The sequence below is a fragment of the Pipistrellus hanaki genome (genome assembly GCF_964339955.1).
Source record: "Pipistrellus hanaki genome assembly, chromosome: 5".
Taxonomy (NCBI): domain Eukaryota; kingdom Metazoa; phylum Chordata; class Mammalia; order Chiroptera; family Vespertilionidae; genus Pipistrellus; species Pipistrellus hanaki.
Genome location: NC_140507.1, coordinates 26950896 through 26966779, shown reverse-complemented (window position 1 = coordinate 26966779; position 15884 = coordinate 26950896). Strand labels below are relative to the sequence as shown.

Here is a 15884-nt window from a genome sequence, read left to right as displayed (position 1 = left end):
CTAAAAGAACCACTGGTTAACAGTTTTATGTTTTTAAATAACCCAAAGTATAGAAATGACCTGGTTCCAGGGTATTAAGTCTGATTTAAAATAATTAGATGATGGACTTTCAGATGATTCTGAGACTACAGCTCTGCTGAAGGCAGCAATACATATGCTCAAAAGCTGGGGTTAGATTTATATAGAACTGGGTTCAAATCTTGGCTTTGTCACTATTTAGCTTCCTGTCCTTAATTTCTTATGTAAAACCAGAATAATGGCACTTAACCCTCTAAATTATAATTACAATGCATTCTAGGCTACTTAATGATTGGTGTCAAAATTAAAGTCCTCAATGCCTCCTGCGCTCAAAACTGCAGCCAGTCTTCATTATGAACTTGAATCCATACTCTATTCTGGTATTTACACTTGATCTTGAAGCAATTATCCTGTTATTTAAAGGCTCAGATAATAGACCCTTGCCAGGCAGCTGAGTTGAGCATCTTTCAGATATGTCAAAGTTGCAGTTCAATCTCTGGTCAGGGCACATACACAAGTCAACCAATGAATACATAAATAAGTGGAACCACATCAATGTTTCTTCCTCTCTCTGTAAAATCAATTTTTAAAAGTGTAAAGGCTTTGCCGAAACCGGTTTGGCTCAGTGGAAGAGCATCGGCCTGTGGACTGAAAGTCCCGGGTTCGATTCCGGGGGGGGTGCAGGAGGCAGCTGGTCGATGTTTCTCTCATCGACGTTTCTAACTCTATCCCTCTCAATTCCTCTCTGTGTAAAATAAATAAAATTAAATTTTAAAAAAAGTGTAAAGGCTTCTATAATATAGCTGTACCAAACTTTTTAGTTAGTCCTTTCAGAGTCTCAGTAGGCATTCTTACTTTGTACCATCATTACCATCCCTGGTGCACATCCACTCTATAGTAATACAAACATGAGTAGAGCTCTTGATCAGATCCATCGCCACACAGCCTGGTAATTTGTCATATCCATCATTTTGTTCCTCTTTGGGAAATAGACATTTGATGACTGAAATCTTGTATTTGGCTTTCAATGTATATTTGCTGATGAGCCACTAAGCAGATCCTCAATAAATAATTACTCAATTGAAAAAGTTTGACTTTTCTTCTTAGAATCACCAGATGGCATTACAACCTTACACAAAAGCATGAGCAAATGCATGTTTCTGTCTGGAGGAGCAGAGCTTGTGCCATCAAATAACTGAGGACAACATAAAGAAAAGTCTTAGCCAAGATAAATTGGAATCAGAGGTTCAGTAAAAAGCATATCTTGTTTTGAGTGGAAAACCCAAGATTCTCTGGAGAATTAGAAGCCCCAACATTTCATTCCAAAGCTATGTAGTGTGGGCTTAAACATCGTTTACTCATAGGAGCCTTGAAATACCTTTCAAATCTTGTAGAGGACCATAGAGATGTGGGGTTGTAGATACAATCTACAGTAGTTCCTTAAAATTTCCCAGGGAGAATGATGACCTTAAAAAAATAAATAAATAAAATAAAATTTCCCAGGGTACAATTTGACCTCTCAACAGATAACTTAATGATGGAAAATTTTAGTTCCTTGACCATTTTTTAAAAATATATTTTTATTGATTTCAGAGAGAAATATCTATGAGAGAGAATCATGGTGGATCGGCTGCCTCCTATAAGTTCCGCACTGGAGATCAAACCCACAACCTGGGCATGTGCCCTTGATCGGAATTGAACCTGGGACCTTTCAGTTTTCAGGCCAATGCTCTATCCACTGATCCAAACCAGCTAGGGCTGACTATAATTCTTGTAAGACAAAAACAAGGTCTTTTTTCTTTGCTGTGACCTTCCACAATTTAGAAGCACCTGGTAATTAAACCCTAAGATTGTTGGCTCCTCTATTCTTGTGGCTCAGTAATTGAGCATTGACATATAAACCCAGAAACCACAGTTTGATTCCCATTCAGGGCAGATACCCAGCTTGTGGCTCCATCCCCAGGGTGCAGGGTGCAGGAGGCAGCTAATCAATGATTCTCATTGATGTTTCTATATTTGCCTCTGTCCCCCTGAAATCAGTTTATTTATATATAACTAGAGCACTAAGTTAAGTATACATATTTACCTATATGTTTCCAAAAATTCTAGGTTAGCACTTCTTAGTTGGGATTCAGGAATCTGTTTTTTTTATTTTTTTATTATTATTATTTTTTTAAATATATTTTTTATTGATTTTGTACAGAGAGGAAGGGAGAGAGATAGAGAGCTAGAAACATCGATGAGAGAGAGTCATCGATCAGCCACCTCTTGCACACCCCCTACTGGAGATATGCCCGCAACCAAGGTACATGCCCTTGACCGGAATCGAACCCGGGACCTTTCAGTCCCCAAGCCAACGCTCTATTCATTGAGCCAAACCAGTCTTGGCAGGAATCTGTTTTTTTAACAACTCCACCATGTGATTCTCACCATGAGATAAGTTTGGGAAACACTGCCCTAGACAAGGGGTGGTGGGGACAACTAGGAAAGACCCCCCCCCCCCCTTTTTTTTTTAATTGTGCTCAAAATAGTAAAACAAGAAACCTCCCTCAATAGCCAGCCTTTTCTGCTTTGGATAGTTTAATCTTCCTTTAATGGGAGATGGCAAGACCTAGGTGACCTATTAGGAAATAGGTGACCAAGTGGTACTCAGCCAATGAGGAACTGGAGGAGGGACTAAATAAATAGGCTGTGTCCCTGTACTATGGGTGCCCACTTTTGAATGTGTTATTAAGTCATTTTTGCCATGCTTCTGTTTCCTAATCCATTTGAAATTTGGACAGGTAGTTCAGTTTGTTGGAGTGCAGGTGGATTCAGATCAGAGCACCTTTAGAAATCAACCAATGGATGGAGCAGTGGATAGAAGTGTTTGTTTTTTCTCTCTCTGAAATCAAATAAAAGGTATTTTGGCTGTCAAGGCAGCACAATTTCTGTGCCTCCTCTCTCTCTTTTTTTTTCTTACCCTCCTCTACTCTTTCTTCTTTGCCATTCAGCGTTCACCTGATTAGATTTCAAGGATTGATCCTAATAAAATATGTATTTTATTGATTTTTTTACAGAGAGGAAGGGATAGGGATAGAGATCCAGAAACATCAATGAAAGAGAAACATCAATCAGCTGCCTCTTGCACACTCCCCACTGGGGATGTGCCCAAAACCAAGGTACATGCCCCTGACCGGAATCAAATCCGGGACCCTTCAGTCCACAGGCCAACGCTCTATCCACTGAGCCAAACCGGTTAGGGCCATTTATATCAAGTTGAATTAGCCTCTAACACACACCTATTTCCCTCAGCTCAAGAACTGTAAATACCAGTCCTGACTTGAAAAGTTGATGCCCAGATTCAACGTGCTTATTGTTTCCTCAGCTGAAACATCTTCCAGTACCCCTTAATAGCACTGCTAACCCTAGAGTTGTCATTCACCCATGGCTCTTCTCTCAATCATCTTCTCTATCCAATCAAATTAGCAGGACTAGCTGCTTTCGTACTAAATTATCTCGTTTTCTACTTGTCTCTAGTCTTCATTTATGCCCCTCCACAATCTTCACATTGGACCTAGGATAATTTTTCAAGGATGCAAATCTGACTCGGCATACTTAAGGTTTTAAAATTTTGAGTGCTATTAATCAGGACTTATATTCACTGATTTACTTCAGAACACACCTGTTCCTCTGCATTTGTATTTAAAACCCCAGGAATATAAATGGCCATTTCCTCCAGCCTGATCTATGAATTTATCAAAATCCGCCTCAGTTATTTTGTGTGATTTATTTATTTATTTATTTATTTATTTTAAAATATATTTTATTGATTTTTCACAGAGAGGAAGAGAGAGGGATAGAGAGTTAGAAACATCGATGAGAGAGAACCATCAACCAGCTGCCTCCTGCACACCCCCCACTGGGGATGTGCCTGCAACCAAGGTACATGCCCTTGCATGGACTCGTACCTGGGACCTTCCAGTCTGCAGGCCTACGCTCTATCCACTGAGCCAAACCGGTTTCGGCGATTTTTTTTTTTTTTTTAATCATTTATGTTTCTCTCTTTTTTTCTTTCTTTTCTTTTTTTTTTTTTTTTTTTTTTTAATAATTCTTTATCTTTGCAAGTATTACATATGCCCCCCCTTTTTATTCCCCATTGCGCCTTTGTATTTTTAACACGTACTATACTTACAGAGAGCCCATCAGTCTCAGTGTTTTGCATTTAGTCAGATTTTTTAAAAATATATTTTTGTTGATTTTTTACAGAGAGGGAGATAGAGAGTTAGAAACATTGATGAGAGAGAAGCATCAATCAGCTGCCTCCTGCACACCCCCTACTGTGGATATGCCCGCAACCAAGGTATATGCCCTTGACCTGAATCGAACCCAGGACCCTTCAGTCCATAGGTGGGGGGAGACCATTGAGAGGTAAGACAGCAAACCCATCCCACCGCCACCGCCATTTGGTAAATCTGACTAAATGGCCGAAACCGGTTTGGCTCAGTGGATAGAGCGCCGGCCTATGGACTGAAGGGTCCCAGGTTCGATTTCTGAGATGAAAAACCAGCCCGAATGGCATGGGTTCCTCCTTCCTGGTGCTTCCTACCATTCCTCCGCAAATAATCAGATTTGCCTGAGAGGATATAAATCATATCTAAGCCAAGGACTCCCAATTCTCGCTTCTAACACATACCTTATTTAAAATTTCGAAACCCCATGCAATTTAGGGGTTTCGAAAAAGGGTGTTTTTTTTTTTTTTTTTTTTTTAGTGGGGGGGACATGGGACTCGAACCTGTTAACTGTAGCTGCTTCCTTATCTCCCTCCACAGGGGGGCTCCTAGGTTAGAGAACCACCACCGCCGCTGAGAACGGGAGTGTAGTGCGCGCACCGGGGAGGGGGCGGCTCCTGGCGCGTGCCGAATGGCGACCCGAGGTGGGTGGGGGCGAGCTCTCGCGAGAAGGAGTTCTTTGGCTGCTGCCGCGGCTGCCACCTCTTACCAGCGCCGTTGCTGCGGAGGATTGTGGGAGCCTCGGTGTCCCGCTCGCTGGGAGAGAGGTACCTCTCCTTTCCCCTCTCCCTTTCCTTAAGGTAGGCGTGAAGCGGGTAAGAACCGGGGTGGGTGGGGTGGCCGGGGGTTCTCCGCACCCGCCTGAAGGAGGCAGCGACAGTGACGGGGGGCTGCGGGGAGCCGGCGGCGCGCCTTCCTTGCTCGCTCCCGCTTGTCCGCTCTGCCTCCCTCCGCGCTGCGTACGTGAGCCGCCTCAACGGCGGCCGCCATGTTAGGAGCGCAGTGGCGGCACAACCAGCCTCCTCGGGCGGCTGAGGTGAGCGGTCCCGGAAGGACGTACGCAGCCAGCCGAGGGCCCGGGGTGCGGTGAGAGAGTCGGGGGGCGCGGAGGACAGCCAATCGTCCGAGCTTTCCGCGCCCTGGGCTTTCTGTGGGCGGGGGCGGGACGCCGAGCCCGTTACACGCGAGCTGCAGCGCTGAGGAGGGAGGAGCACCGGAGGCCTGAGGGACCGACTGTCCGCAGGGGGCCTGCCGTTTGGGAAGGATAGTTAAGATGGGGAAGCCCTTGGATGGCGCCAGTGCCATACGTTTGCTTTATTTTTTTCCTCTTGCGCCTGAAAGAGTGCCTCAAAATGGAGGATTTCGCAGATTGAGAGGCTTGGCGGTTTGAGCAGCGTTGGCTCTCGGTGTCACGGCCTGCGCTCCGCTCCTCGCCCATCGCTTCAGAGCGCCCCCTAAGATTCCTCCGTCCCCCGCCCACGCGCGCGCGCGCTATCTTAGCCGGACCCCCGGAACAATCCGTCCCCACCCCCCGATCGCTTAAAAATGGCCGAAAATTGAAACGTTAACGCTTGTTTTTTTGTGTGTGTATTGCGTCGTGGATAAAGCCATCTGCAGTACGCTGCCAGGCAGGAGATGTGTTCGGTGGTAGAGGATCGCCTCACATTCCTTTTCCTTTTATTAAAATATCATCAGTCCAGGCTCCCTAGAGGGGATCGTGTGGTGTGGGACCTTCCGGTTTCCAGACAAAGGGTTTGGAGTACCGCGGTGTAGTCGCATCGTTGTTCTTTTCATTGCTGCTAAGGGCTGCGCGGTGTTCTGCAGGGATTTTCCCCATTTACCGTGGAGGAATGTTTTCTAGGTGTCTATACTGTTCTGTGGAATATTCCTATTGGATGAGTTAACAGTTTTCCAGTTGGATATTTCTAGAACGGTTACGGCGATTCCGAAATTTCTAGTCTTTTCAAGCGCGCTGGAGGAATGTGAGAGTCGTTCATTTCCCAGGTCGTAATCATGAGATTTTTGTATGGATGCTGCGTTTTGCTTGTTGAACAGAGCTTGGTTTAAGATTTTTAATTAGACATGATTTTTCTCTCAGGTAGATTCAAACAGTTGTACTCTCCAGCAAAAATAATATGAGGATTAAATGCTCAGAATAAAATTTCCTTTTAAAAACTCAATGGTTATTTATCCATGCAGCCTATTGACATCGTTCTTTCAACATTAGAATGGTTTTAGTAATCAAAAAGGCGGGGAAGACAGATTTTTGTTGCAAAAAAGCTCTATGGTGTGCCTTTCCACTTAAAAATGCTTTTTTTCAAACTCGAAATAAAACATAGTTGAAGTACTACATGAAGATTTTTCTAGCTGGTTATGTAACATTTGGAAAATCGATCTTCAGCCAGAAGATGTTTGTGTTAAAGTGCTTTAAATTTTTTTTTAAATTCCATTTCTTCCTTTCCATTTAACATGTTTGTAACAGCGTATACTTTACTCAGAGAGGAATTTTTCTCTTTATTATCTTTACATATCTCCCTTATCAGCTATGTGTAAGTGGTTTTGCTTTTACCTAACATTTTGAACTAATTGGGAAGGATTTAACTATGCTTAATTTGAATTTTTATGTTGAAGGAGTATTAAAACACTAATCTTACTAATGCTTTTAGGGAAGTGTAAACGCTAAATAATACTGCAAATCAGTTAATGATAACTAAACAAATTTGAACAACTGAGGAATGCAAAGGAAATGTATTACATAATTTTAGAAATAAAATGTTCTGATCGCTAATTTTATGGAAGACTAAAGCCCAAGGGAGGTAATAGATTTATGTACACGAATGTTAATCTCAGTTATTAAGCACATTAAAAATCTAAAAGGTTCAACATTTAGAGGTCTGCTAATCATAGTGTGACCATCAAATGGAAATCTATACAGCTATTTAAAACTGTTTAGGAGAGTAATGATGGGGAAATGATAATGAAATATAGTATTAATTGGAAAGAAAGAAAATGTAATAAAATTCTGCTTTTGCCAAATTTAATATTTTGTTCAAAGAGATGTGTGAAACAAAAATAGAGATATGTTCAGAATGTTAGCTCTGGATAGGCGTTATGGGTGATTTGCATTTCCTTATGTTTTTCAGAAATTTCCATAAGGAATTATATTTACTTTAGTAATGAGAGGTGAAAGGAAACATTTTTTTTTTTTGTAAATGTTACAACTGCTTAAAAGACCAGAATTTTGTGGTGTTTTGTTTTTTAGGATTCTCATGTATTTTTTTAGGGTAATTGCTAGAAGTGATACAGCTTCTTAAGTCTGAGGTGTAGTTTTCAAAAGTGACAAAAAGTAATAGTGCTTGTTGTGTAAGATACTCTGGTTATGTGTAGACAAATATTGGAATCTAAAAACAGTCTTATTTTAAAATATTAAGTTTGCTGTCACTGGGACTAATGCTAATTAGTTGACTATATGAGCTGTAGCTATTAACTATGTTATGAGCAAAACCAAAGAATTAGATAGTGCTTTGTTTTGGCCCTGGCCCTTGTGGCTCAGTTGGCTGGAGTGTCATTCTGTGTGTCCGGAGATCGTGGGTTCCATTCTCATCAGGGCACCTATGGGAGTGGCAATGGCTCCACCTCTCTCCTTTTCTCCCTTCCTCCCTATCTAAAATCAATTTTAAAAATTAAGTAAAATAAAAGTACTTCATTTTTATATGCCTCGTTTTTAGTCAGAATTGCATTGTGCCCCACATTTGTGATGTGTTCTGAGTATACTTGACTGGCTTTGGGTAGACAATACTAAGTTTTTTGGGGATGGGGTGGAAGGGTTGTAGACAGTAGCTTTGATCTTTTTTAAAATATATAAATTTTATTGATTTTTTATTATTATTATTATTATTATTTTTATTTTTTTTTAGAGAGAGAGAGAGGGGGAGAGAGGAACATCAATCAGCTGCCTCCTGCACATCCCCCACTGGGGATGTGCTCACAACCAAGGTACATGCCCTTAACTGGAATGGAACCTGAGACCCTTGAGTCCGCAGGCAGACCCTCTGTCCAGTGAGCCAAATCTGCTAGGGCTGCTCTTTTAATTCTTAGCTCTGTAGTGGGCCTTTTCACAGGGTCAATAAAAATTTTTTAAAAGCTGCTTTAAAATTTAAAGCCTAGTTTATATAAAATACTTGCTTTTTTTTTCTGGGAAGTTTTTTAAAGGGCTTATGTCTGACACTCTCTTGATCTAGAGTCCCAATTAAAATGTAATTTTTGGTACATATATATATTTTTTTACATATCGTATAGCAGAATTTAATTAGTAGAAAAACAAAGAAGGGTGTCCAGGATAGGGGTTGGGTGTTGTTCTTCCCAGACATTGCTGTTGGATAAACTGCTGGATAAGGAGAGCATAGAAGAAAATAAAGACCATCTATGGTAGATGTCATAGTGGGCAAGCAATAAATATAGCAGATATGGAAAGAAATCAGTTGATAATAGGGTCTGAAATAGGATCTTTGATTTGGAGTATCATATGTTGCTAATGAAGAACTTTCTGATTTTTCAAGGTAATTGTATTCCCCTTTCCCCCCTTTATGGGGATTACTAGGATGTTAAACATTTTCCTTTGGTATATTAACTCACAATAGAAGACCCTATACCAGCCAAAACCGGTTTGGCTCAGTGGATAGAGCATTGGTCTGCGGACTGAAAGGTCCCAGGTTCGATTCCGGTTAGGGGCATGTACATTGGTTACGGGCACATCCCCAGTAGGGGGTGTGCAAGAGGCAGCTGGTCGATGTTTCTCTCTCATCGACGTTTCTAGCTCTCTCCCTTCCTCTCTGTAAAAAATCAATAAAATATATTTAAAAAAAAAAAAAAAAAAAGACCCTATACCAAATGTGAAATTTTAAAGTCAAGCCTTTGAGCAGGCAGTGGTTAGGAAAGAAATAGCAATATCAAATACAAACATTTGTACTTAAAATATTCTTGCTGTGAAGTGTGAAATGTGAGAACAATTTTAATGCTTAACTGTATCCTTGTACAGGCTATGGTATTCTGGAAAAGCATTATGGAGGAGGCCATTTCACCCTTAAACATTGAGGCACTAAAATTTTCATAGCATTCTTGCTAAGGCAAGAATTAGAAACAATCTTAAATGTTCACCAATTGAAGAATAGATAAGTATATGTACTGTAACAGTATATTGCAGTGAAAATGTAGGTTTAATTCATGTTAAAATCAGTTTCTAAAAGCAGGTAATACATATTAAATCAATTTGTAAAAAGTTAATGCAAAAGTAACATTTTCTAAGATATAAAGTGGTAAGACAAGGGACTTCAGGAGAGGAAGAAGAATGCATTGCAAATTGGTATGTAATAGGTATCTGAGGTCATGTTCGTGTTCTGTTTCTCATCTTGAATATTTGTATACACTGGTTTGTATAAAAATGCCTTATAGAAAGTGGAGGTGGCCGAAACCGGTTTGGCTCAGTGGTAGAGCGTCGGCCTGCGGACTGAAAGGTCCCAGGTTTGATTCCTGTCAAGGGCATGTACCTTGGTTGTGGGCACATTCCCGGTGGGGGGTGTGCAGGAGGCGGCTGGTCGATGTTTCTCTCTCATCGATGTTTCTAGCTCTCTATCCCCCTCCCTTCCTCTCTATCCCTCTCCCTTCCTCTTTTTTTTTTTTTTTTTTAATATATTTTTTTTAAAAAAGAAAGAAAGTGGAGGTGCTGGGCCATACCAGTATTAAGTAAGAGGAGAGACATATTCAAGCTAATAATTTGCACAGGAGCAGCCTCTATAATTGCTCATAAAACAACCTTTTTCATGAGGTGTTGGCATATGGTAGAAAGTGGGTTTAGGATGCAACCAACATATGAAAGTCATTGAAAACCATAATGTGGACTTCTTATGGTAAGCAGTAATGTGTAGTATGTTTTTAAACAGTGAAGTGTAAGATAATGAGTGATGTTTTAGGAAGTTTATATTGGAAGCCGAACATGGATGCAAGGAGTCCAGCAGAAAGACAGGAGGACTGATCTCCAATAAGGTTAAGGTAGAGGAAATAAAGAAGTAAGGACTTTGTTCTGGAGGAGGAGAAGGTAATTTAGAGGTAGATTGGCAATAGATGATGAAGAAGGAAGGTTAGTTTAATTTATCTGCTTTCACTGTAATTCACTTCTCTTACTCAATTTTATTTGTCTAGGTTACTACCAGTCTTTAAATCTGGTCTTTTAAGCTTACCTCAGGTTCAGTAAAAAAGTTCAAATAAGAATTCTGGCTTTGAGCCGAAACCGGTTTGGCTCAGTGGTAGAGCGTCGGTCTGCTGACTGAAAGGTCCCAGGTTCGATTCCGGTCAAGGGCATGTACCTTGGTTGCGGGCACATCCCCGGTAGGGGGTGTGCAAGAGGCAGCTGGTCGATGTTTCTCTCTCATCGACATTTCTAGCTCTCTATCCCTCCTCCTCTCTGTAAAGTCAATAAAATATATTTTAAAAAAAAAAAAAAGAATTCTGGCTTTGATAAAAATGGATGAGACATAGAGGTACAGGTGTGTCCTGGTTGGTGTGGCTGGGTTGGGCATGGTCCCATGCACAAAGGGTAGCAGGGTCAATTCCCATCAGGGCACGTGCCCCCGTTTTCAGATTTCAAATTCCCAGGGGCATGCAGGAGGCAGCCAGTGTTTCACTCTGACATCGATGTTTCTCTCTCCCTTTCCTTAAAAATTAATAATATTTTAAAAAGTGAAAGGTTTATACATTCTTTACTCATATATCTTGGTCAGTCTTTTTATCCCTAAAGTTTGTTTTCTCCTAGGTTTTGAGGATCAGATTACATATGTGATTATTAGTATGTATCAGACACCATTCTAGGTGTTTTGTGTAGGTTAATGTATGAAATCTTAAAGGTCTTATGAAATATGTATTTTTATTCCCATTTTGTGGAATTTGGAAACAAGTAATGTGCCCAAAGTCACATTGCTATTTTGTAATAGAACTAGCTAGCATTTAGATCAAGGCATTTGGAGCACCAAAAATCTGTACTGCATTATATAACAAATCAAAGAGTTGTGCACGTTTTTATGGAAACAAAGAACATAAAGTGAATATAGAAAGAGGAAAATTGTAAGGGTGCAGAATGGTGCTTGCATGAAAACCATGCAATAATAGCAATAATTTTGCTATTTATTAGTGGACAAAAGAGTAAGACAAGTTAATATCAGAACAAATCAAGAGTCAAAATTGTTCGATAAATGGGATATTCTATCCTGTGATATGGGGTTATTAATTAGTTTCCTTTCTTGCTCTAATCTGAAAATATTTAAAGTTTAATTGAAAGTCGCTGGGAAAAAACTTTAAAGCTAGAAAGAAGAAAAATATTTCAAGTCCAAATAGGAATACCTTCTACTGATTAACACATTTTCTATTTTAGCAGCAGAAAAAACTTTGCACCACTTTTATCATTAGCCTAAGAATCAAGGAGTGGGCTAGAAGTTGAATCAGGTTTGTAAGATGGATTCAGAACAATAGTCCTAAAGCACTTAAAAATAGTAGTAATTTGTGAGCCTTTCTGGCACTGCATTTTATAATGTTTCATCTTTCCTATTGTAATGAGGCACATATTACATGCATTGCTTTATACAAAACTGAAATTATTAGATTGGGGCCTTATTTCTTAAGGGGTTTACTATTTAATTAGTTATTTATTAGATATATTGTTGATTTCAGAGAGGATATGGAATAATTAACCTAACCCTGTACTTTATGCAGAGTTCTAAGCACCATTTCCAGTAGATTCAGTAGTTCTCTCTTGGATACCAGGAATCTACATATTTTTTTAAAATTGATTTCAGAAAGAGAAACATGGATGTGTTATTCCACCCATTTACACATTCATTGGTAGCTTCTTGTATGTATCCTGACCTGGGACCAAGCCCAGACTTGGAGTATTTGGGATGATGCTCTGACCAACTGAGCTATCCTATCCTGCCTTGTACTTTAATTGGAAATGAGTAAAAGTTCTGACCACAGGAATGAATGCCCCCCCACTCTTTTTTTTTTTTTTTTTTTGTAATTTGCAAAATTAAGCAGCTACCTTTTCAAATGGTGCTTTTCTTTCTCTTTTTAATCCTCACCAGAGTATTTGATTGATTTTTAAAGAGAGCAAAAAACATGGATGGGTTACTACCTCCATACACACTTCGACTTGGGATCGTATCCACAACCTTTTAGTGTATAGGGCAACACTCCAACCAACTGAGCCATCAGCCTGGGCCCAAGTGATGCTACTTTGAAATTATTAACAGTGAGCTGTCCCTGCCATCTATTGGTAATATGGTTAGGGCATTTTTACTGTATTGGTACTGTTAGTTGCTACTTTAAATATATTTGGCATATTTTCACAAGAATAAGTTAAAACACAAAGATGCTTGACTTTGATAGAACACTTGGAAAATCTGAAAATTTCTTTGTTTTTAATTCCAAAAAGGAAAATAGTTTCTGACTGTTAAAAGTTTTTATGTGAAGTGAAGGCTTAAAATAATGTCAGTATGAAGGCATCTTTTCCTGAGTTATCTCTACAAGTTTTATGGTTCTTAGAATTAGTTGTTGTAATGAAATAATTCACACATTTAAGAACATAGCTAAAGATCCGTATAGTAGTAGATACCTTTAAAACATTGCATTTTTAAATTTTGAATTTAGAAGCTGAATATTTTTTTCTATAATATATTTTTTCCTTTTTAAAAATTTTTTAAATTGATTTTAGAGAGAAGAAGGGAAAGAGATAGATAGAAACATTGATCAACTGTCTCCTACATGGTCCCCACTGGGGACTAAGCCCATGTTCCTGACTAGGAATTGAATCCCAGCCTCCTGGTTCATGAGCCAAGGGTCAACAAACACTGAACAATACTATTGAGCTATAATATCTTTTAAAGAACTAAAGTTTGTTTATGCTTATTTTAGTAATTCTGCTGAATAAATAGTCCTCTGAAGGAATGAATAATAGAACTAACGTAATCTTTAAGTTATATAGGAGAATATCTAAATATGAAACAACCATTTGCTTCAAGAACTTTCTGAGTGTGTTTTCTGAAAAAGCTTTGTTTTTTGAAATATTTTAGTATTCCACTTTTAATTGGAGACAAAAATAAATCCAGTAAAGACTATCAGATAGCTATTCATGGAGTGGGAGGATTGAATATTATTCATGGAAACTTAATTCTTAACCATACATCCAGATAATAATTGTTCAGATGTTGAACATGTAGCTAACATATTTAGTATTTACTATTAGGTCATAAACTAGCTTTAAATTCTCGGTTATTTAATAGAATTGTCTATAAAAACGAGTGTTAAGCCTGTTAAAAATTTGATTATCAGATTGTAGTAAACGATATTTGTGAAGCCTAATTATGGATGGCGTTAGTCCCATTTTCTTACATTTTCCTGATTTTGGGGTAGAATTACTTTCTTTATGGGAGTGAAAGTTTCTGTGCTGATGGGCATTTAGAATTTATTATAGAAAGATCTTAGTGGGTAAATTAGATTTTGACATAACAATTTAGAATTCTTTCCAAGGAACTATTTTCAAATTTAAAATAATCTCATAATATGCTATGAAAAAAGAATTTTATAATTATAAGGAAGAAACCTACAGTAAAGTAAGCTAATATTTTAAATAATTTAGTGAACATCTGCACTAACTGAAGAGGCAGGCCTTGTTGGTTTGTTGTTTTTTGCTGGGGGCGGGGGGGGGTATTGATTTCAGAGAGGAAGGGGGGGAGAGAAACATCAATGATGAGAGAATAGTTGATTGGCTTAGGCAGGTCTTGTTTAAATGAGCCTTTTATATAGGTTTGTTTTCTTACGTTTACCATTAACCAAAGATATTAAAGGAATTATTTTCATAAAAGCTCTTTAAATAGTCGTGTCTGATTTCTCTCAATTTCTTTGTTCTAATTTTAAGGTTAGTCTTAATGAAATTATAAGTTGTCATGGGATTTGCATTGTTTGTCTTACCCTATTTCTGACATCCATTTTCTGTTTTGTCTTAAGGTTATCTTTTACCTTCTCATAACCTTTCTTTTTGCAGAGCCATTGTTTTCATTGAACCTTACAAAGGAAAGTATTTGAGGTCTTTAATCCAACGATTATTTTCTTAAAATATGATGAATTTAAAATTTTTACACATGATCATAATACTATTGTATAATTTTCCTGAGGGAAAAGAATAGTTCTTTTTAAAAACTGGCTTTTCCATAACACAAAATTTTGCTTATAACATGAAGAGCAAAAATTGCAATTAATAATAACCTTGGGAAAAAAATAATAATAACCTTGGTACTTTGAAATAGTGATTTTGAAAAACCCTCTTAAGTTTTTATCTTTTTCAATAAAGTATACATGAAAATTTAGAGGGTCCCTATCAATGTTTTTACACAGTATTTCAACTGCCTTTCTGTATGGCATTTATAAGACAAATCAAAGAAACTTAAATCAAAAGAGGTCCACTTATTCTTGTTTTTATTTTTTTTAATCTCATCTTAAAGCTTAAGTAGTTTATATAATAGATCTCATCCAGAACTAGTTTCTTTGGTGTCTTTTCTCAAATTCATCTTTCTTGGTGTACAAAAACATCTTGTAATTCCAGTCATCTCTGATAGATTTTTCTGTGTCTTTTTAACTTTTTTACATCTTTTTGTAAAATGTAGTTTTACCTGTAACCCTTTTTTAAAAAAAAAGAAAGAAAACTTCATCTACCACTGTATTTGTCCAGTGTTTCCTTGTATTATTCTATTACTAGTGGGATTTGGTTCCATAATAAATTTGTAGCTATTAAATATTGCCTGGTTTTTACTGTAATAAAGTTTAATGTATTGCTGCACTATCAGTGCTTAGGTGTATGAATCATCAAACATACAAAAATTTAACAAAGCTTCCAAATATAATTGTATAGCAAACAATTTAAAACATCTATATGTGGTTGCAATTATAAAAAATTGTTTCATCAAGGACAGTTGTTAATGTACATCATTTAATATTTTATGAGAATCATACATAAATGCTTTGCAAATTCTTACATACCTATTTCTGAGGTAAAATAACAATTTAAGAAAGAAAATGAAAATAATTTCATTCAGAAATGCATCTTGGGTGATCAGATTCAGAATTAATTTACATTTTCCAGGTGATTATGACTATTCTTGTGAAAAGTTTCCCGAAGGCTATGCAAGCACGATCTTGTTTTCATTTTTACCTGTTTTGAACTCTTTAGGTGCTGAAGCCCTGAGCATTAAATGAGTGTTGGTGCATGCTAAACTTGGGGAATTTCACTTCTTTAAGTCACCTACACTTCCTGTATTTGGGTTTTTTTTCTTGGGAGGTCTCTTATTTCTGTCCCGACCATACTTAGTTCTTACCTTATAAGATTAGAAATGAAATAAATACTGCCTGACATAGGGTGGACAGTAAGAAGGCAGTTAGTTATTTGGCTTAATTTGTGCAGAAATCCTTGAACTGTAGGAAGCCACTTAATTTTCTTCACATCTATCTTCACCTCCAATTGATTTTACTACATAAAGGTCTCAGCTATTGTGTTTG

General features: G+C 38.1%; 1 protein-coding gene and 1 long non-coding RNA gene across 19 annotated transcripts in view; both read left to right on the top strand.

The window, feature by feature from the left end:
* The window catches only part of MATR3 (matrin 3), a 54646-nt gene that overhangs the window by 19502 nt on the left and 19260 nt on the right, over nt 1–15884 (top strand). Inside the window, exon 1 of one of the 18 annotated variants that reach the window (XM_084885055.1) lies at nt 4967–5089. The exons of 8 other annotated variants lie outside the window; for them this stretch is intronic. Coding sequence is in view for 2 of the 10 variants with exons in the window: in XM_084885058.1 (XP_084741184.1) it covers nt 5278–5325 (48 nt within the window). In the remaining 8 variants the exon portion in view is untranslated. Of the gene's footprint in view, nt 1–4966; nt 5105–5187; nt 5326–15884 lie in introns of those variants that run through there. 9 more of the 18 variants (XM_084885061.1, XM_084885062.1, XM_084885067.1 and 6 more) reach the window with 9 other exon arrangements.
* On the top strand, nt 5332–15032 carry LOC311623211. Its single transcript, XR_014795127.1, has 2 exons — nt 5332–9056; nt 10678–15032. It is a non-coding gene; the product is annotated as an uncharacterized lncRNA (long non-coding RNA).